The 26,401-nt window shown below is 44.9% G+C and overlaps 1 protein-coding gene across 2 annotated transcripts; it reads left to right on the top strand.

Moving 5' to 3' along the window:
• Positions 1-1,647: 1,647 nt before the first annotated feature.
• On the top strand, positions 1,648-21,345 carry LOC310753852 (uncharacterized protein). 2 transcript variants are annotated; one of them, XM_083595213.1, is made up of 10 exons: positions 1,648-1,912; positions 3,212-3,322; positions 4,736-4,798; positions 5,981-6,049; positions 7,572-7,697; positions 8,184-8,288; positions 9,774-9,899; positions 11,321-11,472; positions 13,745-13,854; positions 20,015-21,345. In XM_083595213.1, the coding sequence occupies exons 1-10, from the start codon at positions 1,843-1,845 to the stop codon at positions 20,142-20,144; spliced, it is 1,062 nt and encodes a 353-aa protein (XP_083451339.1). In that variant the 5' UTR covers positions 1,648-1,842; the 3' UTR covers positions 20,145-21,345. The 2 variants fall into 2 exon arrangements, with proteins under 2 accessions (XP_083451339.1, XP_083451340.1); XM_083595214.1 differs by lacking the exons at positions 13,745-13,854; positions 20,015-21,345 and adding exons at positions 12,586-12,641; positions 13,457-13,626 and having other exon boundaries at positions 1,862-1,912.
• The last annotated feature ends 5,056 nt before the right edge of the window (positions 21,346-26,401 follow it).

Raw genomic sequence — 26,401 nt, 5'->3', positions numbered from 1 at the left:
GAGAGACAGACAGAAATGTATTTACATGCCTTTATTTCTTTCTTTCAGCAGTGCAGAGGAAACATGTCTGCACCCTCTCACATCAGCAGCCACAGCAGAGAGAGAATAACTCCACCCATGTACTTCCAGTACAGGGTCATGTGACACTCTGAGCTAACATCCGGTGCTCAGTGCACATAATAGACTGTCCCTGGTTCCCACGGTACAGTCCCATAACATCAACATCCTGTTTGGCTTTCCAGCCATCTGGAGCACTCAGCAGCATTGCTCCCTTTTCGTAACATATTTCTTTGCTCTCTGCATAGCTTAGGAATAAAGCACAGCAATATAGCCCATACCTGCCTCATCCTTCCGTTGTGGACTTTGTTGTTTTAATGCTCTGCTGGGCTCAAAGGAAGATGAGCCATATCACCTCAGACGACCGGAGCTGAAATTTCAATATGAGTCAGGGCGAAGGCCTGGCCTGGCCAGGGCAGTCGTCCTCTTATATACCAGCTGGGATTGACAAGGCATCTGACCCTCACCTGAATCTCATAACTCTCCTGGCAGGTGATTTGGTCTGCAGCCACAGTGTGAAAATAAAGGATGAGATTGCCCACCAGATACCAGGCACTCTACTATTCAAATTAGGCTCCAGTGTTTTTGTTACAATCCCCTTTTCAATTAAGTAATCAATTTTAATCTAGAATTTAAATTCTCAAAACTTTCTTACTTGTTAATTCGAGCAAGTAAACTATTGTTTTCACTTCATTACAGACAGTATTTCTACCTGCAACGCACTTGAGCAAACCTGCTCCTCTTCCTTTCACAGATATTTTGTTGTCATTTGCAACTGTAGCTGCCTCTGATTAGTTATCATTTAACTCTTTGGGGAAATAATTAGCATCACACATGCATGGAAGTTGCCAAACCAATTAACCAACTAGAAGGATTACTGTTAATAGTAGCAGTTTTCCTATAACTTGATATTGCTAGATAGTTTTGATGAACTGCAAAAGCATTTTTAGTTTGCTTTCTCTTGGCACCCTGGAACTTTTCTTTATTAGTGCCACTTTGTTTTGTACAATTCCTTGCAAATGAAGGAAAACAACTTTTCTGCTTGTATATGTTGATAATATAATTTTGGTTACTGAGAACAAACAAGATTCTACAAAAACAAATTGGCGCAGGCCTGGCCAGGACATAGGCGTCCTGACTGTGACAAAGGTGACCTGTGTGCTTGCTTGCTTGCTTGCTTGGGACTTCACTCGTTTTCCATTTTTGGGCTAACAAAACACAGGCCCTGGCAGTGGCATTCATAAATATCCTTTTTTGACATCTGGGAATTTCCGTCTGAATTATCCCCAACAAAAAGGACTCTGGTTGTTTTTGGTTTTTTTTTGGAAAAGTGCTTTTAAACATTTTTTTTCAATTCATTATAAATTTATTTCCCAATACGCTTTCACCCTTTTACAGGTCCACTACACATGAAAAAACCACACCCTCGACCTCATTGCAACTCCAGCACTTATCTGATTCAGTCTTATACATCTTAGCAAGCCTACTCAGAGCAGACTCTCATAGCCCAAACTCCTAGCCTTACAAAATTGAATATGGGAAGTGGGATTAAATCTTGAGTCAGTCACATGTGCATTGAAACACCAACAGTTCCTCGGTATAAAAGACATCTGATGAAGCGTCTCTCGTACATGGAAGGCCATGCCACAACAAATCTATTACTCTTTTAAGGTGCCACAGAAATCTTTTTTTCTCCCATGTGTTTGCTGTAATTAAGACTACAGCGGCTGTCCCAGGGGAATTGGTATATAAGGTATTGACAAAGATTCCTGCGCAGCTGAGGAGATGGAAGCATCATCTTCAAGGCAAGAGGAATTGTCAATGGAGGAGCAGAACTATTTCTCTGGGAAGAGAGGTATGACAGATAAGCTGGGTGTGGAAGAAATGTTAAGGAGGTTGGCACTAAAATAATTAATTATGAAATAATAAATAATTGTTAAAATAATTAATTTAATTAATCAGTCATATAAAGGATTGACTCACACTGATGTCATAGAGAAGGAAAAACATACACTGGTAACATTTTCCTGAGGGAAAAGCTAGATGTGCATTTAAATACATAACAGGCAGCCATACATCTGGTTTTTCCTTAACTAATTACAGGGATAGAGCAGCCCAATTCTCACTGTGAAGGAACCTTTCAGAATGGAGATTCCACCACCCACATCCCAGTCAGCCGGCTAACAGTGTTAGGAGGGGAAATCCCCACTGATGTCAATGGAGATCTTTCTCCTAGGGGTTCTAGCTCCACCTGGGAGAGCAGGGAATGATCTCCATTCTGCTCTCACTGGGAAGTGAAGAGATTTGTCTGTCTTTCCCATGTGCTGCCTTCACCGTGAGACTTGGGCCCCTCTGTCAATGCAATTAGTTAAGGGAAAACAAGGTACATAGCTGCCTGCTATGTATTTAGTTTTGCCCTCATTCACTCTGCATTTGGCTTTGGTGGCATAACAAAAGCAGCTTGGCCTGGGATACCAGTCCAGATCCACTAGTCAAGCACTCTATTTGGCCCTCAAGCAACAAATTGCAATTTTGCTTCAAAACTCAGAGTCCCTTCAGTGTTACTCTTGTCAGAATTTGGACATATCTCTTATTGCAGCTTGCCAGATACCTTTTGGGCATCCACATAATTTTACATTTGCTTCCTTTTCTCATTCTTCAAATGTAACATTTTTCATTCAGGATAGGGATGAGGGCGATTCTTACGGATTTGAGATTTATGTTTTGGATTGTCACATCCTTCAGTTTTTGACAACAGTGTGCTAACTTTAAGGGGAAGAAGGGCACTCTCTTCTTATCTGGACAACTGGGGGGTTAGTTACATCATATAAATAACTTTGACTACTAGGGGTATGCAGTTATATGACCTCTATAGCAGTTAGTCAAAGTTAACTTTGGTTCCTCTGCTTAAAGCAAGCATTTTCAACCGAGTAAGGTTCCCTTACTAGGGCATCCACACTGCACTGACCTCTCTGCCACCTTGTCCCCACCTTCCTGGTAAACTGCAGTGATGACATTGCCAACTTTGAAAGATGCTGATGTCTGTTAAGCTACAATCCAAAACTGTCCTTTCTGCCTGCCCGCCTGCCTGCTTCCCTCAGCTTCCACTTCTTCTCCATTGCTGATTCTTATTTGTTTCCCTTATCTTTCACAGGTTTCCATAGCCCCCAGTTCATCCGAAGGAATCCTGTTATCATCTGCTGTGCCATATTGGGCATTGGCCTTGTGTGTTGCATAGCCCTTCTCACTCAGAGCCTCAGAAATGGTAAGTCTTTCCGAAAGAAGAAATGCCATTCCTGTGAAAGGACACTAGCCTCCTGCTACCTTGTTTTTCTAATAGAAGAAGTGTTGATGTTTTAACAATGCTGAATGTGAAGGTGGATTTTGATGATGGGTTATGGCACCTTAAAGACAAACACATTTATTATTGCATAGGTTTTATGGACTCCTGTCCCCTTCACCAGATGCGAGGTGCCACACAAATCTTTTTGCTGCTGTTGTAATTGTGGCTTTTGCTGCGCAGACTAACACTTCTGGAAATGAATCGTGATTGTGACTATGGATCTATAGCGTGGAAGCGATTTCCATAGAATTAATCCAGAGTAAAATGTGTGATTGTGTCTCCCTTTCCCTTAACACTACCTTCATAGAGATGAACCCATGAGGTCAGCTGCACATCACTGCTGTTTATCAAGCGGGAGAGGGGTGATGTGCAGAGAGCTCACTGTGGTGCAGTGCAGTGGTGGAATGCCACCATGTGCTCAGCTTCCCACACTTCACCCCCATGCCTTCTCTCTCTTTCCAGTAAGCAGCAGAGATACATGGTGTTGTGATGAAACTGGGACAGCAACTCAGCTCAGCCCAAGCTGTCCTGCCAGCCACTACTGCCTGATGTCATTGTAATATCAGGTGACTTACAGGTGGGTGGGTGAGAAAATGATCTGGCCCACTGGCCAGAGGCATTCCCCCATGCCTGTTCTAATGAGAGGGTATGATTTTATCAGGGATCTCTAATCACATCGCTTTGAATGTTGTTGTAATATATCACCTTGTTTTCATCTGCTCTGTGCTCTTTGCTAGTTCTGCTAGTGCTGCTTGCTTGGGAAGTGCTGGACACTTAAGACCTTTTGTTTCTGTGCCACATGCTTATACTTCCAGTCCTTTCAAGTCAGATTTGCACTTAATTTTCCTGAGTTTTGGAGCTGGTTGAACAGAACACAAGCCTAAAGGCATTCTCTTCATATAGCTCCCTGTTTTGGTATTTTGCAGGCTCCTTTCCTAGAGGCATCTCTACAATGCATTCTATTTTCATAATAAAGTTATTGCCCACAAATCCCCTTTCCCTCCCAAACCAACTTTAAAGATGCCTAGCACAAAAGCCCCTTGACCTATTTGTCTGAACTTTGGCTGGTTTCTTACCTAGGGGTACATCTCTTTTCCCCCACACAAAATCACTGAAGCAGACCAGAACCAGATTTGTAGTCAGTGCCCATACCTACTGTGTAATTAAAGTAGTATAACAAAACAACATATCTTTGTTGCCCTGGAAGAAACGTTTTGAACACCATGGAGATTATTACATGATTACTTTATAGCTGAATTTGAGTTCCTTACAGAATGTGTGTGTGCTCACAGGCCAAAATATGAGACCAAACTGAAATATTATTCTTGTGTTTAGACTCAGCTATGTTCGAAGATAACAGCAGGAGGAACACTCAATGGTCACAGATGTTCTCTTTGAGTAAGTTCTTCTGCTATTGTATCTTTTACACCCTAGTAAAGACGGAAATCCTTGGAACGAGTTCTAGTCCCCTTTTTTTAGAACTCGTGGGGTGGCTTGCATTGTTAGATTTTATGGTTGATAACACACATCTTGGTAATACTGAAAAATCAGAGGTGAGTATGACACTGCGGGGAATTTTGTGGGAGGCTTCAAATATATTTTATTTGCATATGACTGTTTTTACAAAGGCAGATTTCAGCTGCAGAATAGCACGATCATGCTGATTCAAACTAGATTGGGGAAGTTTATACCAAAATAATCAGATTAAAGAGGCTTTATTCTGAATCATAAAACAGAATTTCCTATGCTATCACAAAAGGCTATGGACAAAGTGCACTGAATTTCTCCTGGACAAGCCTCATTAAAATAAATGTGGAATGTGCAACAGCACAACTACTGTTTTCATGTGGTGGCTAAGAGACTGAGCTACAAATCAGGAAGTCTCCAGTTTGAATGTTGCCTCTGTCATGAACTCACTAGGACTGCATACACACCATACATTTAAAACACCCCCCCACCAAATACACTTGGGAACTGTAATACCTCCCCCGAGTTTCAGTTATTTGGGGGAAATAAGGTGCTTTCAATGTATGGTCCATATGCAGCCTAGGAGGCCTTAGGGAAGCCAGTCTCTCTCAGCCTCAGACTCCTTATCTGCAACATTGGGGATAATAATATTGACTCCCTGTTATGTACTAAGCTTGGATCCTAGAAGAATAGGCAAGTAGGATCCTAGAACACAACAACTGATTGGCCTGCAGGAAAAGACCAATCAGGCTCCAGGGGGGAAGCAGAATCAGCCAATCAGATGGGACTCATTGTGTAAATAATGTTTATAAAAGCCTGAGGTTGGGGGGGGGGGTAATTCAATCACTGTTTTACAAGCTGCAATAAAGAGTATGAAATCACTGCAGGACTCTGAGTATATTTCACTCCCCTTGCAGGATTGTTACAAGGGATGACAACTAGATGCACTTGAAGTACTTTGAACAGACGAACATGTTATACATGTGTTAATTGTAACCAGTACTACTATACATCTGTGCTGCTCTCCTTCTTTTCATTGGGGACGGACAGGAGAATTGGCCTGTGGAACGTGCCCTGTTTCATTCTAAATAACACCTCATTTGTTACCTGCAGTGTCAAAGGAAGTGTTTGGAATCAATACGAATATTATGTTGCTCCAAGAAGAGTCCAAGAAATCTGCAGGTAAGAGGCAGTCCAGTGCCTCCAGGTGGTGCCTGGCTAAAAACAAACCAGGAGATATTCCAAAAAGAGATGCTGGGGTGATGGTGAGAACTTGGTGCCCTCAGAGGGACTATTGTTAACTGTAGTTGCAGTACTTGGAATAATCACACCCCTCTTTGTAAAAATGAGGAACAGCTGGTGGACCAGGATGCTTCAGGAATTATGCTGTTGGCCCAAGAAGACCTCAGCATGACTGTTGCCACTGCCCACCTGAACACTCAACATTCCAGTCTTATACATGTCTGTTCAGTTGTAGACCCTGTTGAGTTCAGTGGGTCTTATTCCCAAGTAAGCAAAATATAGGATTGTGAGCCTTAGTGCAGCTGCTTCCAAACCTCTAGCCCTGAGTTAATTGTAAGAATTATTTATTTACTTATTTCTCACATTTGTTAGTTGCTTTATCTTGCACAAGGCAACCCAAGGCAACTTCCAACAACCAACCAACCAACCAACCAACCAAACAAACAAACAAACAAACAATGCAACTCTGCAACTCCCCTCCCACATAGATACATTAAAACCAAGAGGAAAAAGAAATAAATCAAAAACATCCCAACTTCTTCTAAAAGACCACAGATAGTTAAAGGCCAAAGGCCTGGTTATAGAGGAAAGTTTTTGACTGGCACCCAAAGATATATAATGATGGGGAGAGCATTCCACAAATTCACAAATGGCGAGAATAACATAAACTTGTTCATTGCATCATGGTATGAGATTGCATATACAGTGGTACCTCGGGTTACATATACTTCAGATTACATACGCTTCAGGTTACAGACTCCGCTAACCCAGAAATAGTGCTTCAGGTTAAGAACTTTGCTTCAGGATGAGAACAGAAATCGTGCTCCAGCGGTGCGGCAGCAGCGGGAGGCCCCATTAGCTAAAGTGGTGCTTCAGGTTAAGAATAGTTTCAGGTTAAGAATGGACCTCCAGAACGAATTAAGTACTTAACCCGAGGTACCACTGTATTGTCATTCCTGTCCTAGGATGAAGCTGGAGTATTTGACCTCGAAATGGTCTTGGGTAAACCAGTCATATGATAAAGCCTGTTGCCTTGCCCTTGTATCTGTATAAGTAAGCACACAGAACAGAGGATCATTTGGAATGTAGAAGACTAATATGTAGTAATTGTATGAAGAAAGAGAATCTGTAGTAGTATAGGGCTCCACTTCATTTGCTTGAACTAACTAAAAAAAATTGGGGTTAGTGTAGGGTATGGGGTATCCAGTTCTATAAAACAGGGATAGCCCATGTGGTACCTTTGAGATGTTGTTGGACTACAGCTCCCATCACCCTGGCAAATGGCTGTTGGAGTTAGTAATCCAACATGGAGGGCACTATGTACAAGCCTTAAATATGAGCAAAGGTGTCAGCATGCATGAAGGAAAGAGGGCAATATGTCAGGCCAGCTGCTGGGAAGGATATCCTGAGGTGTCACTATGAAATTCAGCTGCTAATTCTTTTAGCATTTTCTGTTCCTTAGCTGCTGTATTGGAAAGCAGGAATTCAGTGCCCTCTGTGCTAGAAGAAATGGCTGAGCTGAAAAATAAGACTGGACGAATTGCCCAAGATGTAGCACAAGTGATGGGAGAGTTATACAACATTACAGGTGAGGAGCATCATGCAATGAATACTGTTAATGGTCCTGTGCTATTGTTAGGCACTCCACTTCCCCAAATAGTGAGAAGCCCCAGGGCAACTCTATCTGGGATTGCCTTGCTTTGTGAGGACAGATAATTTTAAACTTTTGCCATTTTGAGGGTAGAATTGTGGGTTTATTTACAAATATACAAGCAGAGCATAGGTGGAGACTAGGGTGGATTCTACACACATATGAAAAACGCTGTGAAGATGCTTAAAAAAAGGTTTTGAAAAAAAATATATTGAATTTGCCATAGCTCACCATCACCATCTAGTGTCACATTTGTATATTGCAATTTACATCACACTTAAAACGTTTTATTTGCAGCTGTATAGCCGAGTTCAAAGTCACATATGTAACACTCCTAAGCAGGGCAGAAGACCTGCTGTCTCCACATTAAATCCTCAGAGAAAGAAACTGACACTAATTTGTTCGGCATTTTCTGTTCCTTAGTTGCTGTAATGGGAAACCAGAATTCTGTGCCCTCTGTGCTAGAAGAGCTGGTTGAGTTGGAAAGGGAAAATGGCAGAATTGTCAAAGATGTAGCACAAGGAATAGGTAAGTTGCACACTTGCACATGTGAGAGGCATCATACACTGATATTGTTCAAGTGCATATGATATGATCAGAAGATACATAGCCAGCAAATGTTGTAGGAGACTATAGGTATAGGGTGCTTAGGTGAAAATGGGGAAAGGGCTCCTACACATTTAATAGTAGTGTAGAAGAGGTCCAGAGGGTGGCAACACGAGAATGGGCCTTTTTTTAGTGGGTCCCCGCTTGTGGTATGCTCTCCCCAGAAAGGTTCGCCTGGTGCCTTCATTGTATACCTTTAGGTGCCAGGCAAAATCATTCCTCTTTAATCAGGCCTTTGGTTGATTGTCATCCAATGCCCTTTTAAAATGTGGGTTTTTTGGGGGGAGGGGGTTATTCGGTTGTTTCTGGTTTTATTTTTATTATGTATTCTGTGTTTTTATATTGTGATTTTATCCTATGAACCACCCTGAGACCTGCAGGGGTAGGGCGGTATATAAATTGAATAAATAGAAATAAAAATAAATAAAATTTCAGTAAGGGGTACCTTGTCATCTTCCTTCTTATACAACTATCAAAGATGCATGAGACCTGTCCTCTTTCTCTCCTGGCCATCTTATATGGGCATTATTTGATCTTGTAGACCTCATCATCTTGCTCTGTATTTCCCCAGGAGGAGGAAGGAATATAATGTAAGTCCTAATAATAGTATTTATGGTTTTCTGTAAGCTCCTTAGAACACTGAGTGATGGAAAGCTGGGATAAAAATGCCAACAATATTACTACTTGGAAATAAGCTGCCTTTAGCACAGTGAGACTAACACCTGAGTAAACATGTACCAGATAGCCATTCTATACCCACTTCCCTTGGCTGAGTCTTGCTGAACTCAGTAGACTTCCTTCTTATAAGACATTGGATTTCACCATAAAGTACTCTGTAGAAGTCATCAAATGTTAACACACCATTATCTGTTTTTTATTTCTTTCTTTATGTGTGGTTTGGCTGTTCTTCAATGGTTCCTTTAGTATTTTTCCTTTGTGTTTTATTCCTTTATTGTTGTTTTCATTGCACTATAAGTCATTATTGGGAGAATTGTGGAAGGATGAGATATAAATTCCAAAAACAATCAGGTAAAAGATGTATGAGGTAAAAACACCAGCTTGTGACTGTTGTGGAGTGTGTACGAATTTGTTAATGGTGTATGTTTCTTATGTTTCTAAATGTGTTGGAAGTCACTTGAAGACTAACAAGTTCAATTATAACAATAATTGCATGATTGCGAGACTCGTGCTGACGTGCCTGAACAAATGGAAAAAAATATAGTGCATATAGTGTAAATATAGGCATAGGGGTAATCAATATTGAATTATAATGTATATACATGCCCTAAATATGAAAAATATCAATGAAGGAAGGGAGGCACCTGTCTGTTAGCTTCTTGGAAGGATATCCTGAGAGACCCCAGTGAAATGCACCTGCTGATTCTGTTATCTTTTTTTGTTCCTTAGCTGAGTTGAAAGCAGAAGGAAAATTGACTCCCTCTGTGCTGGATGAAGTGACTGAGTTGAAAAGGCTGACTGGCAGAATGGCCAAAGATGTGATACAGTTGCTGGAAGAGTATCGTAGATTCACAGGTGAGACCATTCAAATACCTATGATAGGATCAGAAAATCTAGTAGCTTCTCGGTGGAACAGCATAGGAAGGAGACAGCAGTGGCCAGCTAGCCATATAATCTGCTGCCACTGCTGCCACCATTTGTGGTTGAAGAGCAGACCCAGGTAAGGTGGCGGGGGCCACAGATTCCCCGACTGCCATTTCTCGCATCCTTGCCATGGTGCTCCCCCACTGGGCTGTTTATTGTTTATTTTACTAGCATGTCACGACACACTGTTTGGAAAGCTCTGGTCTAAGGCAATAGTTGGAAGGAAATTTTTTTGGGTGACATCTAGGGCCTGAGGTAAGTTGGTAAGGAGGTGTGGGGTGTTGGTGAGGGGATAGACTCAGTTGGTGAGCAAAGGAGTTAGTGTGGGGAGGTGGGTTTGGTGAGGACTTTTTATATGCAAAGTCTAGGTGTGGGGAGTTTGGGGATGGGGTAGGTGGGGCTGGTGAGTGAAGCAAGTGAGGGGCACAGACTCCACTACTATAAAAAGTCTCAAAATGCTGCAGCAAAAATGATTTTCTTGGTGATTTGATCGGATTATGTTTCTCCTCTCTCGCAGTCACTTCATTGGCTGCCTGTTAACTCTAGAATACTTGATAAGCTTCTTGTTTTTACTTTTAAAGCTCTTTGTGGTGAACCTCCTTCCTATCTCTTGGCCTCGGTGCTCCTCTATGGACCTAGTTGCACTGGCGGAGGAAGGGGATGCGGTGGGTGCAGTCCGCGCTGGGTGTCATTCATGGGGGGGGGTGACATCGCTAGCCCCGCCCCTGGGTGCACAGCACGTGCATCATAGCTGCAAACGTTTACCTTTTTTTTAAGGGAAATTCTGAATAGGATTTCCCTTTAAAAAAGGGAAAAGTTGACAGCTATGATGTGCGCCACTCCAGGTGCTGGAGCAGCTAGCTCCGCCTTTGCCTAGTTGCTCACTTCGTTCTTCTGATTCCATGCTTCTTACTCATCCAAGGGTTCCTTGCTCTTTGTTGAGTCTTTGTCCTTTTTCTCTTGCTGCTTGGAATAATCTTTTGGAACATTTGCGGGCTGCCCTCTCAGTTTGTATGTTTAAATCTCTTTAAAAATCTTTTTTTTCCTGAGGCCTTTGGGTTTGGCTAGTTAGTTTTATTATACTCAATGTGATGGCTTGTGAATTATGCATTTTAATCCATTGATTTTTTTATTGTACTGTATTGTTTATTTGTTGTTTTGGATTGTGCACCCTTTGGGGTAGAATTTTTTATTTTAAATCTGTACAGAGCCATGTACGTTGATGGCACTATATGAATCAATAACAACAGCAAGATGAAGGTGAAGAAAGGAAAATCAACTCACTTCCAAAGATTCTCTACCGTGTGAGCGATCCAGCACTGTTTCTTACTTGAATACTTTTACTCTTCCAGAGGAGTTGTGCACTGGCTGCCCACAGAACTGGGTGCTATTTGAAAAACACTGCTACTACTTTTCAACATCAAAAAGACCGTGGTTGGCTGCCAAGCAAACTTGTGAGAAAGAAGGAGCTCACTTAGTGGTTATTAACATGCAGGCGGAACAGGTAAGTGTTCTGCTTTCCTTGTCTTCTTTTACTGAGACAAGTGGGAAACATGGTTCATGTATTCGCTAGCTCAGTCAGGGGCAGCCTGAGACATTTTGCCGCTGTAGGCAAAATGCCTCCCTCACCCCCTTGCAGATCCAGGCCTCCTCCCTGCTCACACTTCCATGCTGGTGCTGCTGCCAGCCTTGCCAATGCTATTGCACCCTTGCCCGCAGCTCCCCCTGCGCTGCCGTCACGATGTAGCAGTGAGGGTGAGGGCACTGTGGTGGCAGTGGTGATGGCAGGGCCAGGCTTCCTCAACCTCGGCCCTCCAGATGTTTTTGGCCTACAACTCCTATGATCCCTAGCTAGCAGGACCAGTGGTCAGGGATGATGGGAATTGTAGTCTCAAAACATCTGGAGGGCCAAGTTTGAGGAAGCCTGGTGTGAGCAAAGCTGTGCCAATGCTAGCAGAAGAAGAAGAAGAGTTTGGATTTGATATCCCGCTTTATCACTACCCGAAGGAGTCTCAAAGCGGCTAAGATTCTCCTTTCCCTTCCTCCCCCACAACAAACACTCTGTGAGGGGAGTGGGGCTGAGAGACTTCAGAGAAGTGGGACTAGCCCAAGGTCACCCAGCAGCTGAATGTGGAGGAGTGGAGACGCGAACCTGGTTCCCCAGATTACGAGTCCACCGCTCTTAACCACTACACTCACACTCCCTCACACTAGCAGCGGTGCAGTGGGGCTGGCAGTGGCGCGCTAGTGGAGGCAGGGCCGGGATGGAGGTCAGATCAGCTGCCTGAGGCAAATTGCTTTACTCTGCTTCATGCAAGCGCCAGCCTTGAGCCCAGTCATCCTACATGGACCTGCAGTTTAACATAAGTGCTTGGGTCTTTGTACTGCAAATTGTCACTTCCATCTCATAGATTTGGTTTTGTTCAGCTGTGGCCTTCCATAGTTTGTTAGGACTCCAGCTCCCATCATCCACTGAGCTAGCGCGAGTTGAAGTTCAACCACTTCTGAAGGACTGCAGGTTCCCCACTTGTGCTCCAACATGTCACTGTGTTGCATGATGGGAATTACTATTCCAGCCTTATTCGCTGCAAGCTTTTCCCCTTGGTTCCTTATGTAGCCCACCCATAAATCAAAGTAGCACACAACTGAAGACAAGGAAAACAACATGGGCAGGTGTCAGAGCCGCCCGAGGTCCCAGCTCACAAAGGACCAACGCTGCTTCGTTGTTAAGTACAAAAGTCTTTATTGAAGTTCAGTTTCACTTCCAGAGCCGCAGCGTGCGGCTCTACGTCTCAACTCTCAGACCGCTGATGCTCCGTCTGAGTCTCCTCCCCCCAGGCACCAGTTTAAGACTCTAGCCTTACTCCACCTCTTCCTCTGTTCTTTCCGCCTCTGGTTCCGCCTGTCCGTTGGGGTCTCGCCCTTTCTAGACTCTTCTGACGCTGAATCCCCTGAGCCTTCCCCCTCCCTCTGGCAGGCTTTAGGAGCTGGTTCCCCATCCGGGTCTCCTGCTGTCCCCCGCGCCTGTACATTTGAACTTGGCGCGCGCGCCCAGCCAGCAATTTTCCTCCTGACCGTTTCACTGCTGCTGTCACTGCTTCCCCCTCTGGGGGGGCTAGCTGCAACTGACCTCCCCTCCGTTGGAGGCGTGGTCAGCCCTGACTCACTTTCTCTCCCCGCTGGAGGAGACGCTGGCCCTGACACATGTGACTCTTCCCCCCCACTACGCTCTGGTGGGGAAACTGGTCCTGATCCCCCTCTGCTGCTTTGGGGTTCCCCGCTGGCTCCTTGTTTCTGGTGCGTCCCCCCTGGGACCCCCCTTGCCCTGACCGTCGGCGCCCCCTTCTGGGAATCTTCTGATTCGCTGGAGAAGCTCATGGAATCTCTCGGGCCACTGTCATACTCCCCTACGCTGCCCTCGGATTCTTCCCCTTCGCTCTCCATTTCCTCTCTCCCCTGTGCTCCTGCTCCTGAGCCCCTGACAGCAGGATTCAGCTAATGCCGTCTGCCAGTGAGAGCCCTGTGCAAGGACTTCCACATGCTCAACAGGACTGTTCCCTCTCTTCTCCCCCTCCTCCCCATGTGCCTCCCAAAATTGGTTCAGGAGGGTCAGGGGAACCCTTGGAACAGCACACAGTGGCAGAGATCATTCCATCGGGCAAGTCAAAATGCTTACCCTAAATATAGACCTACTTTGAATTTCTCTCCATATGTTTTTCATATTTGTGACCGAGACATAAACAACTGGACATAATCTTCTCTATTTCCCCATGTAGAGTTTTCTGGTAAAACAACTTGCTCGTGAGCAGGTGTTTTGGATTGGCCTGAGTGATACCGTCAAGGAAGGGGAGTGGCGCTGGGTGGATGGCACTCCCTTGTCTATCTCGTAAGTAATTTCCCATTAAGTTCTTTTTAACAGAAATGGCAGTCAGGGCCCATTTATATTGGGAGAGTTTGCACTGAAGAACTGCAGAGATTTTCAGAATATCTTTGGAGAATGAAGGTTCCTTGATCTCGGGGCTGAAGCATTTCCTCATGCATCTAGTAAGGTGTCACAGTTGCAAAAGTCCATGTCATAACAAAGCCATCATGGCTTCTCAAGACAATGTGGGCTGGAGGGGCCAAATCAAATGAACGAGAGGACCAAGTTTACCACCTCTCTGTTGCCCATGGCTGCTTACTGAGAGTGATGATTTCCATCTGAATTCAGTGCCGACCCATCAATTCTATCTTAGTTACATATTTAAAAACAGAAAGAAGTTAGAACATGTAATAACAGATCTGTCAAATTACCACTTCAAAATATTTATTGAATTAAAACTAAAAGGCATGGCATATATAATTTATTATATTTATTAAATGTATACCCTGCCTTTCCTCCCAGAGGAGCCCAGGGCAGCAAACAACAAGTGTCACAGCAGCTTAAAAACATATTCAAAAAAAACCCTGCAGATGCAGACTGGGAAAGATCTGAAAGGTCTAAATCACTGAGCCTAGGGCTTGCCGATTGAAGGGTCGGTGGTTCGAATCCCTGCGATGGGGTGAGCTCCTGTTGTTCGGTTCCAGCTCCTACCAACCTAGCAGTTCGAAAGCACGTAAAGTGCAAGTAGATAAATAGGTACAGCTCCGGCGGGAAGGTAAATGCTGTTTCCGTGCGCTGCTTTGGTTTCGTCAGAAGTGGCTTAGTCATGCTGGCCACATGACCCGGAAAAACTGTCTGCGGACAAACATCAGCTCCCTTGGCCAGTAAATCATGATGAGCGCTGCAACCCCAGAGTCATTCGCGACTGGACTTAACTGTCAGGGGTCCTTTACCTTTACCTTTATGTAGCTTCTAAGCCTTTTGTGCAACATTCCTAATCTAGACTGAAGTTACAAAAGGCAAATATTGGTATGTAGGTCATACTACAGTGTTATATTTCTGATTAGGGCTCAGCAGATCTGAGAATAGGTGCACCACAAAAAAAATTCAGTCTTTGTCAGCTCTTGCATCTGTTTGCTAAATGGGCTGCTTAATGAGAAACTACTTCTGAGGTAGAATGATAGCTCAAAATCTGTGAGGCATTACCCTTTTTTTATTTTCTGCCAGGGAAGTGCAGCCATTCAGCTTCTCCCTAGAGCGCTTGGGACTCTCTCCAAGCCACACTCTGCTCCTTGGCCACACACCCTCTCCCCAGGCCAAATCCCTCAACAGTCCTTTCTGTACGCAAACACCCCACTTGAGTTTTTTGTTTGGCTGGAACGTGTCCTTGGACTTAGATCATGCTTCCTTCTTGCCTTCATGGGGGATAGAGAATGGGGTGTGTGAGAGGTGTAAAACTAGCCTATACAGTGGTACCTCTGGTTAAGAACTTAATTCGTTCCGGAGGTCCGTTCTTAACCTGAAACTGTTCTTAACCTGAGGTACCACTTCAGCTAATGGGGCCTCCCGCTGCCGCCGCACCGCCGGAGCACAATTTCTGTTCTCATCCTGAAGCAAAGTTCTTAACCTGAGGTACTATTTCTGGGTTAGCGGAGTCTGTAACCTGAAGCGTCTGTAACCTGAGGTACCACTGTATACAAAGATAAAATTTACATTTGTTGCTCTGCCCACTTTTATTTATTTATTGCATTTACTGTATATCCCACCTCTTTCTCCAAGGAGCTCAAGGTGATCTACATGGTTCCCCCCCCTTCCTCATGTAATCCCCACAACAATCCTGTGAGGTAGGTTAGGTTGAGAGGCAGTGGCTGGCCCAAGGTCACTTAGTGAGCTTCATGGCTGAGTGGGGATTTGAACTCAAGTCTCCTGGGTCCAGCACTCTAACCACTACACACTAGCTCTCACTTTTGCTTCTGTGCCCCTCCCTGGCAAATGGCCCTTGGAAGGGAAGGTGGCCTAGAAGGGAATATGGCCCTCAGCCTGAAAGAGGTTCACCACCCCTTCCATATTTTGTTTATTGAATTTATATCCTGCCTTTCCACTCCAAGGAGCCCAGAGCAGCAAACAGGTATATACTGTATTTTTCGCTCTATAATACGCACCAGACCATAAGACGCACCTAGTTTTTGGAGGAGGAAAACAAGAAAAAAAATATTCTGAATCTCAGAAGCCAGAACAGCAAGAGGGATTGCTGCGCAGCGAAAGCAGCGATCCCTCTTGCTGTTCTGGCTTCTGGGATAGCTACGCAGCCTGCATTCGCTCCATAAGACGCACACACATTTCCCCTTACTTTTTAGGAGGGAAAAAGTGAGTCTTATAGAGCAAAAATTATGGTAATTTAAGAACAAAATGAAGAAGCAAAAACACTTAAATTTTTCTTTTAAAAATGTATGCAAAAAGGCAATTGCTGCATTGGCTGGAAGTGTACTACTAAGCAGAGACTAAAGGTAATTTATGATAGGGAAGTGAGCTGTTGCCTAGGGATTTCTGAAGCCTACCACTAGGGCAACAGGAGCTCAAACAGAACAAGCAACAGATCTTCATGATAGTAAATTATGTTGTTGATTATGTATGTAAGCTTGAATGCTTTTTAATAGCACATAAAGAGCACATTCAATAAAAGAGAAATTGGGAAGCATTAAAAAGCTTCTAAACTCAGCTGCCATATAGCGCTTTTTAGAAGGTGATATCTATATTTAAGGGCTTCATTAAGTGAGAGGTTCTCACCCACAGCATGTAAAAGTTCATCCCTCCCCATAGAGTACAACAAGTTATGAAAGGCCTCCCTTTTACTGCACTGCTAAGAGCTTTCCCCGCTGAGTAGGTAATAAAAGCTACTGGTCCCAACCCAGTTGTTGAAAACCAGTGATTTAGAAGACAAGTGTTTGCCATTACATGGTTGACAGAAAGACCTGCACCAGATAATATACTGAAGGCAGTGCATTGTAGGGATGGGGATGAAATTCGATTCAGGTCTCATCTGAAGCCAAATCTATTAAATCTGCACTTTCTGAAACAGTAAGTGAGCCAGAACACATCTATCCTTCAAAATTCACACTTAGCCAGATTTTGATATGCAGTTTGCCAACCAATCTTTCCCAAAAGGTATATATTAGGGGACTGTGTGCATAAAAATGAATATTGTGGTGAAAATAGCACACAACAGTGCAGTATATTAGAGGAAGCTGCTTGCAAAAATATGTATAAAACTGGATATAAAATATGTTTATTAGGAGAAATATGCACTAATATGTTGATGAATTTTCATGAGGATTTCAAATTGCTGCAAAATGTGGAGAGCTGAATTTAAGGTCAGAAAAAAACGAGAAACTGAGAGAACAGGGATACCTCAGTCAGTAAGAGCATGAGATTTCCATAGCGCTCCAACAAATTATTTCAAAACACTGTGAATCTCTTCCTGTGAGTCTTTCTGAACCCTCTGGAGTACAAATTGGACAAAAAGTATAAAATATAATGTTTCCTTACCCCAAACCCTAAACAAGACCTGCAGGGAATTTTGCAAAGACTTTGGTTGGGGATTATTGTCTACAAAAATGCAGAGATGACATATTTCCTGGGGTGTTATCACAAAATTTTCTAAGTACTTCCCTCTTGCCTCCCTTTCACTTTGCTTGGGAAATAACCAATCTTTTATTAAGAAAGAACTGTCTTTTGTTTAACTTCCCTTCTCTGTTGTCTTTTACATTTCCTTCCCTGGGTTCTCGGAGTCTAAATTAAATAAACATGTCAATATAGCTGAATCAGACCCATGGGATACGTCCCATGACTGCCCTGTCTTTTTGAGAACTTTGGGCTCAGGAGCTGACATTTTGCAATTATCCTTTTGAAAGGGCATGGCATCTATATATGAAAACTGCAACTCGTGGAAATTCTATGGAGAGCCAGAACGCTTTTTCTTCCCTTTCTGGTGCAATTAAAATGTTGGCCCCCTCCCCTTGTGACTTATAACGTGCCCTGCAGAATGACGATAGCAGATTACATTATCAGGAGCAACAGTTTTCTTGTTTTCCTTCTAAAAGCCTGAAATATCTTTACTTCCCTCCTTCCTTAGACAACGTCCTGTGCCTCCAAATGCACAGACAAAGATGAGAAGCAAGGCTAGGCAGGGCTGTGGAACCTGTGGTCCAGCAGATGTTGGACTACAACTCCCACTATCATTGACCATTAGCCATGCTGGTTGGGGCTGATGGGAGTTGGGGTCCAGCAATTCATGGAGGGCCATAGGTAGGGTAGGTTCCTTTACAGAGGGCAGCCCTCTTTTTGAATAGCTGTCTGGTCCGTGTTCAGTTCAAAGACTAAGAGACTTAAGAAGGGAGAGCAAAGGAGGGCCTTGAAGTGGCCCATCAACAGTTAGCTCCTGGACGACAAACTCAGCACACACACAGGTCACTTGGCTATAGCCTTTCCTGCTAAGGTGAACTTGATTGTAAAGGTAAACGGACCCCTGACAGTTAGGTCCAGTCGTGGACGACTCTGGGGTTGCGGCGCTCATCTCGCTTTATTGGCCGAGGGAGCCGGCGTACAGCTTCCGGGTCATGTGGCCAGCATGACTAAGCTGCTTCTGGCGAACCAGAGCAGCGCATGGAAACGCCGTTTACCTTCCCACCGGAGTGGTACCTATTTATCTACTTGCACTTTGACGTGCTTTCGAACTGCTAGGTTGGCAGGAGCAGGGACCGAGCAACGGGAGCTCACCCTGTCACAGGGATTCGAACCACTGACCTTCTGATCGGCAAGCCCTAGGCTCTGTGGTTTAACCCACAGCGCCACCCACGTCCCTCGAACTTGATTGTACTTCTGCTTAAATTATAGTGCTTTTCCTAAATTTGTATGTGTATGTATGAATTAGAAATTTTTATTTCGTCCTTTTTTTTGGTAATGTATTTCCATTTTGGGGGGGGGGACATGGTGATGTGCAAGTGGTCATCCTATCCCCAAGGGTCTGCATTTCTGGACTAAATCCAGGGCTTTTTTTCAGCCGTAACTCTCTGGAACTCGGTTCCGGCACTTCTCAGGTGGGTGCCATTGCCATTATAAGTGAGCAAGGCAGGCATTCATTGTGAGTTCTGACACCCCTTTTTCTAGAAAAATAGCACTGAAATTATTTGAGGATTCGGAGAGTAGAAGAAAGAGAACTGTGGGCGGGGTCATGAATAAGTTTATATGATCATGAATGGTGTGGAGAAAATAGACAAGGGCTATTTTCCCTCCCTTTCTCAGAAGACTAGAAATCTGTGACACCTAATGACTTTGATGGGCAGTAGACTCATGGCATATAAGAGAGAGCAATTCTTCCCACAATGCACAAATAACTTATGGGACTTGTTTTCACAGGTTTTCACATGTGTGCTGCTAGAATATATACATATGTGCTGTGTGTGTGTGTTTTCTTAATGGTCTCAAGTATCAGGAAACATCAGTTTGGGGTAATATTTGAGTTTCCTGTACAAAGCACCAGCTTTGAGGTTTCAGATTCCAAGTTTCATTTCACACAATCTAATGCTAAAGATCCAAACGTCCACCAAAATCAGCCTTTGGTCTCCAACAATGGCCCATCAGATGCTTCTCAAAGCTCACAAGCAGAGCATTCTGGTGATAGCCATTTAACTAGTTTGTTTCCAGCATCTGGAAGGCAGGGTTACATGGAGGTTTTATTCTTAGCTATTTTGAGAGTCTTTCCCCTTAAAAAAAATTTTTTTTTTAAGCCACCTGAAAATTAGGTTCTTCATTTGCCACAGTGGGTGAAAAGGTGGTGACCAAACAACTTGAGAGGCTAATGTCCATTTGGAAAGATCTACAACATTATGAATACATCGAGAGAAGCCCAGTGAATGCATTTACGTATATGAAAGTGATGAACATGATAATAACAATGAGACAATAAATACTGTGCATACAAGAATCTTGGGGAAGGGAGAAATAAGGAAGATCCCTGTTGCTGGCTGTGATGCGACTTGATGACATTCCATTGCTCTCACACGGGATTCCATGGAAAAATATGGCTGCCCCCAGTGTTTATGGCATATAGGGTATTTATTAATCTGTGTTTTTTTTAATCCCCTTCTCTTGCTCTTTAACTTCACCTATTCACTGCCACCACCAGCTTCTGGGGGCCTGGAGAACCCAATAATGCGTTGCAGGGTGAGGACTGCGCTACCCTCCTTTTCAACGGGAAATGGAACGATGCTGCATGCCATGGAAATGAATACTGGATCTGTGAACAGAAATGCTAGTCAAGCTCCTCCTCTCTACACTGCAACACTACTCAAGCCTGGGAAAACTTTCACCTTTAAAATATCCTGGGTCCCTTTGCAGTCATCTCATCGCAGGCATGCACACATTGCTTCCGAAAGAGGCTTATTTTAGCCGAGCACCACTGAGCAGACCTCCTCATCTGTTTCCACCCTCTGATTTTAGGGACCCTCCTCTTGAATGCTTGACTGCAACTTTTGCTTCTTGCCCAGGGTTAACAAACATCTTGTTTCTCTTTGAATCATGTTGAACCAACCTTATGCAAATTGACCCATTGTGTCTTCTGAAGCGTGGAAGCCCAAAGGCTCCTGTTTCCACTTTGCTTTAGTTGCATCTGTTGCTAAAGTTGCTGCTGTGTGTTGACAGAATGGGTGTGTTGTGTACTTGCCCAGATCTGCATGCCTATTTGGGTGCAGGTGCTGCTTAACGTGAATCTTCCAGTGTATGTGGCGGAATGCATCCGAGTGAATCTGTGTCTGTGTGTGAGCATCGGCTCCTAATTCGATACTGTGCATAAGCACATGCGCTGATAAGGAAGGATTACCAGCTTAATAATGCATATATGTGAGACACATGGGGCCTCCTTTTCATCCTTTGCCACAAATATAAGGGAGAAAACAATACTTCCGGCTGCAAAACCACAGAAAGACCTTAATAGCAGCGGAAAGTGCTTCTGCAGCACAAGTCTGCACAGGGTATGTGGCAGTCAATACACTTTAGTAGCAACCTCATTCACCAAAGGACTATTATTGACCATTGCTTACCCACAACATTTGCAAATTAAATACTGTGGCCCTAGCACGGGCATGGCCTGCACCTGTTACCAACAGCCAAGCTCAAGGAGAGTAGTAAAAGTGTTTTTCTGTGCTGAATCATTGTTTGCTATGTTAGCAAAATAGGTGTGTGTGTGTTGGTGAAAAGCAACTAACGGAGAGTTAGGGAATCACTCCAAGAATGAACCATCACAGGTTTATTGGTGGAAAATTAACATTGCATCAAATTGTGACTGTTTAGTTAACAGTACTGTCTGGTGGAAATTATGGTATTGGTGTATGAACCCATGGCTTCCCAAAAAATATTTTAAATTCCTAAGCATAAGTGCTTTTCTGTTACAATTGCCTTGCGGTACTTTCTATTACCGCCTGCCAGCAAAGATTCTAATAAAAAAAATCTACCAATCCATATGAGCCTTATTCATGCAAGAAGGGTCTCAAGACAATATCAGATTTTGTTCACCACTTAGAGATTTTTTATAATAATAATAATAATAATAATAATAATAATAATAATAATGATAATAATTTATTTGTACCCCGCCCATCTGGCTGGGTTTCCCCAGCCACTCTGGGAGGCTTCCAACTAAGAGGAAAGATACACTAAAATGTCACATATTAAAAACTTCCCTGAACATGGCTGCCTTCAGATGTCTTCTGAATGTCAGGTAGATGTTTATCGCTTTGACATCTGATGGGAGGGCGTTCCACAGGGCGGGCGCCACTACCGAGAAGGCCCTCTGCCTGGTTCCCTGTAACTTGGCCTCTCGCAGTGAGGGAACCGCCAGAAGGCCCTCGGAGCTGGACCTCAGCGTCCGGGAAGAACGATGGGGGAGGAGACGCTCCTTCAGGTATACTGGACCGAGGCCGTTTAGGGCTTTAAAGGTCAGCACCAACACTTTGAATTGTGCTCGGAAACGTACTGGGAGCCAATGTAGGTCTTTGGTCTCGGCGGCCGGTCCCAGTCACCAGTCTAGCTGCCGCATTCTGGATTAGTTGTAGTTTCCGGGTCACCTTCAAAGGTAGCCCCACTTAGAGCGCATTGCAGTAGTCCAAGCGGGAGATAACCAGAGCATGTACCACTCTGGCGAGACAGTCTGCAGGCAGATAGGGTCTCAGCCTACGTACCAGATGGAGCTGGTAAACAGCTGCCCTGGATACAGATTTGACCTGTGCCTCCATGGACAGCTGTGAGTCCAAAATGACTCCCAGGCTGCGCACCTGGTCCTTCAGGGGCACAGTTACCCCATTCAGGACCAGGGAATCCTCCACACCTGCCCGCCTCCTGTCCCCCAAAAACAGTACTTCTGTCTTGTCAGGATTCAACCTCAATCTGTTAGCCGCCATCCACCCTCCAACTGCTTCCAGACACTCACACAGGACCTTCACCGCCTTCACTGGTTCTGATTTAAAAGAGAGGTAGAGCTGGGTATCATCCGCATACTGATGAACACCCAGCCCAAACCTCCTGATGATCTCTCCCAGTGGCTGCATGTAAATGTTGAAAAGCATGGGGGAGAGGACAGAACCCTGAGGCACCCCACAAGTGAGAGCCCAGGGGTCTGAACACTCATCCCCTCCCCACTTTCTGAACACGGCCCAGGAGGAAGGAGCGGAACCACTGTATGACAGTGCCCCCAGCTCCCAGCCCCTCAAGACGGTCCAGAAGGATGTTATGGTTGAAGGTATCAAACGCCGCTGAGAGATCCAGCAGAACTAGGAAACAGCTCTCACCTTTGTCCCTAGCCCGCCGAAGATCATCAACCAGTGCGACCAAGGCAGTTTCAGTCCCATGATGAGGCCTGAATCCCGACTGGAAGGGATCCAAATGGTCTGCTTCTTCCAGGCGTGCCTGGAGTTGTTCAGCAACCACTCGCTCAATCACCTTGCCCAAGAATGGAAAATTTGAGACTGGGCGATAATTGGCCATCGTGGCCGCATCTAAAGATGGTTTTTTAATAAGCGGTTTAATAACTGCCTCTTTCAGTGGGTCTGGGAAGGCTCCCTCACGGAGGGAAGCATTCACCACCCCACGAAGCCCATCGCCCAGTCCTTCCCGGCTAGCTTTTATAAGCCAGGATGGGCAAGGATCCAGGAGACAGGTGGTTGGCTTCACTCGTCCAAGCAGCCTGTCCACATCCTCGGAGATAACAGATTGGAATTGATCCCACACAACTTGACTAGACAGGACTCTAGCACTCTCCCGCCCTGGCCCTGCTCCCACGGTGGAGTCTACTTCTTCCCGAATCTGAGCGATTTTATCTGCAAAAAACTTTGCAAAATCATTGCAGGAGATCATGTGGCCCGTACTGGGCCCCGATGTCGCAGGTGGTTCCGCTAAATTGTGAACCACCTGAAAAAGTCTCCTGCTGCTGTTTTCTGCAGATGCAATAGAAAGTCTTCTTCGCCGTCGCTATCGCCAGTTGGTAGGCTCGACGTTGAGCTCTAACCTGTGTCCAGTCAGATTCGGAATGAGTTATCCGCCACCGGCGCTCTAGCCGTCTCAACGATTGTTTCATTGCCCTCAGATCCGTGGAAAACCACGGGGCTCTCCGGGCTCCATGCAATCGGAGAGGGCGCTTCGGAGCCAAACAGTCAATAGCCCTGGTTAACTCCACATTCCAGCGGGCCACCAGGGAATCGGCTGAAAGGCCATCAACATGGGATAAAGCATCCCCTACCACTCTCTGGAAACCATTTGGATCCATTAAGTGGCGGGGGCGGACCATCCGAATCGGTCCCACCTCCCTGCAGAGGGGATGGGTCGCAGAGAGGTCCAGTTGCACCAGGAAGTGATCTGACCATGGCACTTCTTTCGTTTCGCTTTTACTTAGTGTCAGATCACCAACATCCATAGAGGTAAACACCAGGTCCAAGGCATGTCCGCGGCTATGGGTTGGGCCAGACTTATTCAGGGACAGCCCCATGGAGGCCATGCTTTCCACAAAGTCCCGAGCGGCCCCTTGTAAGGTCGTGTCGGCATGGATGTTAAAATCCCCTAGGACAACCAAGCTAGGTGTCTCCAGGAGAACATCCGCCACAACATGAAGCAGCTCGGGCAGGGAATCCTTGGTGCAGCGGGGAGGTCGGTACACCAAAAGGAAACCTGTACTGCCCCTATTGCCCAACTTCCAGAACATGCACTCGGAAAACTGGGTCTTCCAAATAGGACGCCTGGTGCAAACTAATGACTTCCTAAAAATCACTGCAACCCCCCCTCCCCACCCACATGACCTGGGTTGCTGTGCATAAGAGAAACCTGGTGGACAAGCAGTGGCAAGAACAGGCCCATCTGCTTCATCCAACCAAGTCTCTGTTACACATGCCAGGTCAAGTCCTCCATCCATGATCAAGTCATGGATGGCAGTGGTCTTATGAATCATTGACCTGGCATTGCACAGCAACACTTTCAGTTCGTGTGGGTATCCCTTGCTGATTCTAGTATCCATCCGGTCAGGACCAGACCCGGAGGCAGGGATAGTCCTCAGAAAACGACTAAACCTGCCTCCTCTGTAATGACATGGTCTGGTCTTAGCGTAACTCCTCCTCCTACTCGTGATCACTGAGATCGGTTGTCCCAGTGCATCCCCCCCTGTGGAACATGCCCCAGCCATTTTGTTGGCTGGGACCTACTCCCCAGCAGCCCTGACCCCTTCCCTTAAGAACAAAATAACACCTTAAAAAAAAAACAATACAAACAAAAAACAATAAAAATTACAAAAACATAAAATCAAACAAATTCCCAGGCCCAATAAACATCCATCCCCCCCCCACATACAAAAAATTCAAAAGAAAATCTTTAAAGCATTTTAAAAGCACTCTGCACCCCTCCAGCAGTAACAGCAACTGTCCTAGTGAGGCCCACCAGGCCCTGCCCTGGGCCAGATGGTGAGTGGCAGGAAGGAGCAGGGCCCTCAGACACTCACACAGGAGAGTCCTCCTGGGCTGCAGAGCGCAGCAGTCCCTGTGAGGCTCCAGGCCCTGCCCTGGGCCAGATGGTGAGTGGCAGGAAGGAGCAGGGCCCTCAGACACTCACACAGGAGATATATTAAGCAGTATATATTAAGCAGTATAGAAATTAAACAGTCATTTTATGTACTGAAGTTCTCACCCTTGGCCAGCAGGGGGATACTGTAGATAGTTTTCACTCAGGTCCACATATGCAAATAAGGGATTGAAAATGACGTTCAATGATTGGATAGTTACAGAAAGTGGTTACAGTCGTAGTGGAGCTCTATATAAGCAGGCTGGCTGAACCCTTCAGTTCAGTTCTGTTCTGGCCTGTGAATAAGCAAGAGGTGTTTGAAGAATCACTGTGTCGTCTGACATGTTCACCCACAACTTAACAAATCAATCACTTTGTAATCAATCAAATATAAGGTCTGTGAACCACTGAAATTTATCCAGGGTAGCATGGATCAGACCAATGCCTTGAAGCATCAAGTGCAAGGTGAAATCAAAAGCATCTGCAAGGCCATGGTTGTAACAAGGGAATTCAATGCAGCACTATGGCAATTGTTCCACCAGTGTAAGCTTCTCAGCTTGCCAGATGGAACAGTCCCCTCTCTCCTCCCCTGTGGGCTGTTCTGAGTTTCCTGCTCCACAGCCTATTTGGGGGGATGTAGAGGGAGGAGACATCCTTGCATAGGCTTCCACTAGCAGGACTAGGAAGTTGATCCCATCCAAGATAATAAGGCACAGGGAATTGTTGAGCTCTCTGGTGACAAAGAAGAGCATGGATTGTGAAATGTACTCGGAGTCAAGTGTGGATTTATTCAGCTCATAGTAGTGAGGAATGAAAGTTCCCCCAAAATATCTGCTTTATATACATTATTTACACAATGGGCTGCACGTCATTGGCTAATTCCGGAATTCTCCTGTAGGCCAATCAGGTTGTGGATTCACTTCCATCTGGAGCTGGATTGGGTGGCTTCTGCAGACCAATCATACTGCTGCATTGTTCTAGGACCAATCAGACTGCTGCATTCTGAATCATATTGTTCTAGGACCAATCAGACTGCTGCATTTTGGATCCTATTCAACTCAGTACATAACAGATTGCATCTAACAAAGTCATTGCTACTCCTCCCTCTCCTACGCCTGTACACCCTGCTCTCGCCCTCCACAAGCAGATTTGGGGTGGGGAAGGGAAGGGAAGGGAAGGGAAGGGAAGGGAAGGGGAAGTTCCCATTGTATAATTAGGAGGCATTCTGCTCATACAGTGACTGTTGGATTAAATCCCATGTTCCAATCCCACAGAGTTATGGAGGGAGATGTTGAAAACTAGGTGGTAGTGTGTGCTGAAGCATGGCACCTCATATATTTGACCACAAGCAGCTTCTGATGCCATGGTAGAGCTCTTTTCCTTTGCCCAGTACAAATCAGAGAGTAGAGATAGATTTGCCTGACTTACATGGAAGAAGAGTAGAGATTACTTTTTGGGAATCACTCAAGGTGGCTTCCAA

This window comes from Podarcis filfolensis, assembly GCF_964270895.1.
Source record: "Podarcis filfolensis genome assembly, chromosome: 2".
In the NCBI taxonomy this organism is placed as follows: Eukaryota; Metazoa; Chordata; class Lepidosauria; order Squamata; family Lacertidae; genus Podarcis; species Podarcis filfolensis.
The sequence above is the reverse complement of the archived record's forward strand: the minus strand, read 5'-3'. Positions and strand labels throughout refer to the sequence as shown.

Bases quoted from the DNA above. Each gene is read 5' to 3' on its own strand.
- LOC310753852 (XM_083595213.1), top strand. From the start codon at position 1,843: ATGGAAGCATCATCTTCAAGGCAAGAGGAATTGTCAATGGAGGAGCAG. The intron at 4,799-5,980 runs GTAAGTTCTTCT...TGTTACCTGCAG, and splicing joins GTCACAGATGTTCTCTTTGA to TGTCAAAGGAAGTGTTTGGA. The intron at 9,900-11,320 runs GTGAGACCATTC...TTACTCTTCCAG, and splicing joins AGAGTATCGTAGATTCACAG to AGGAGTTGTGCACTGGCTGC.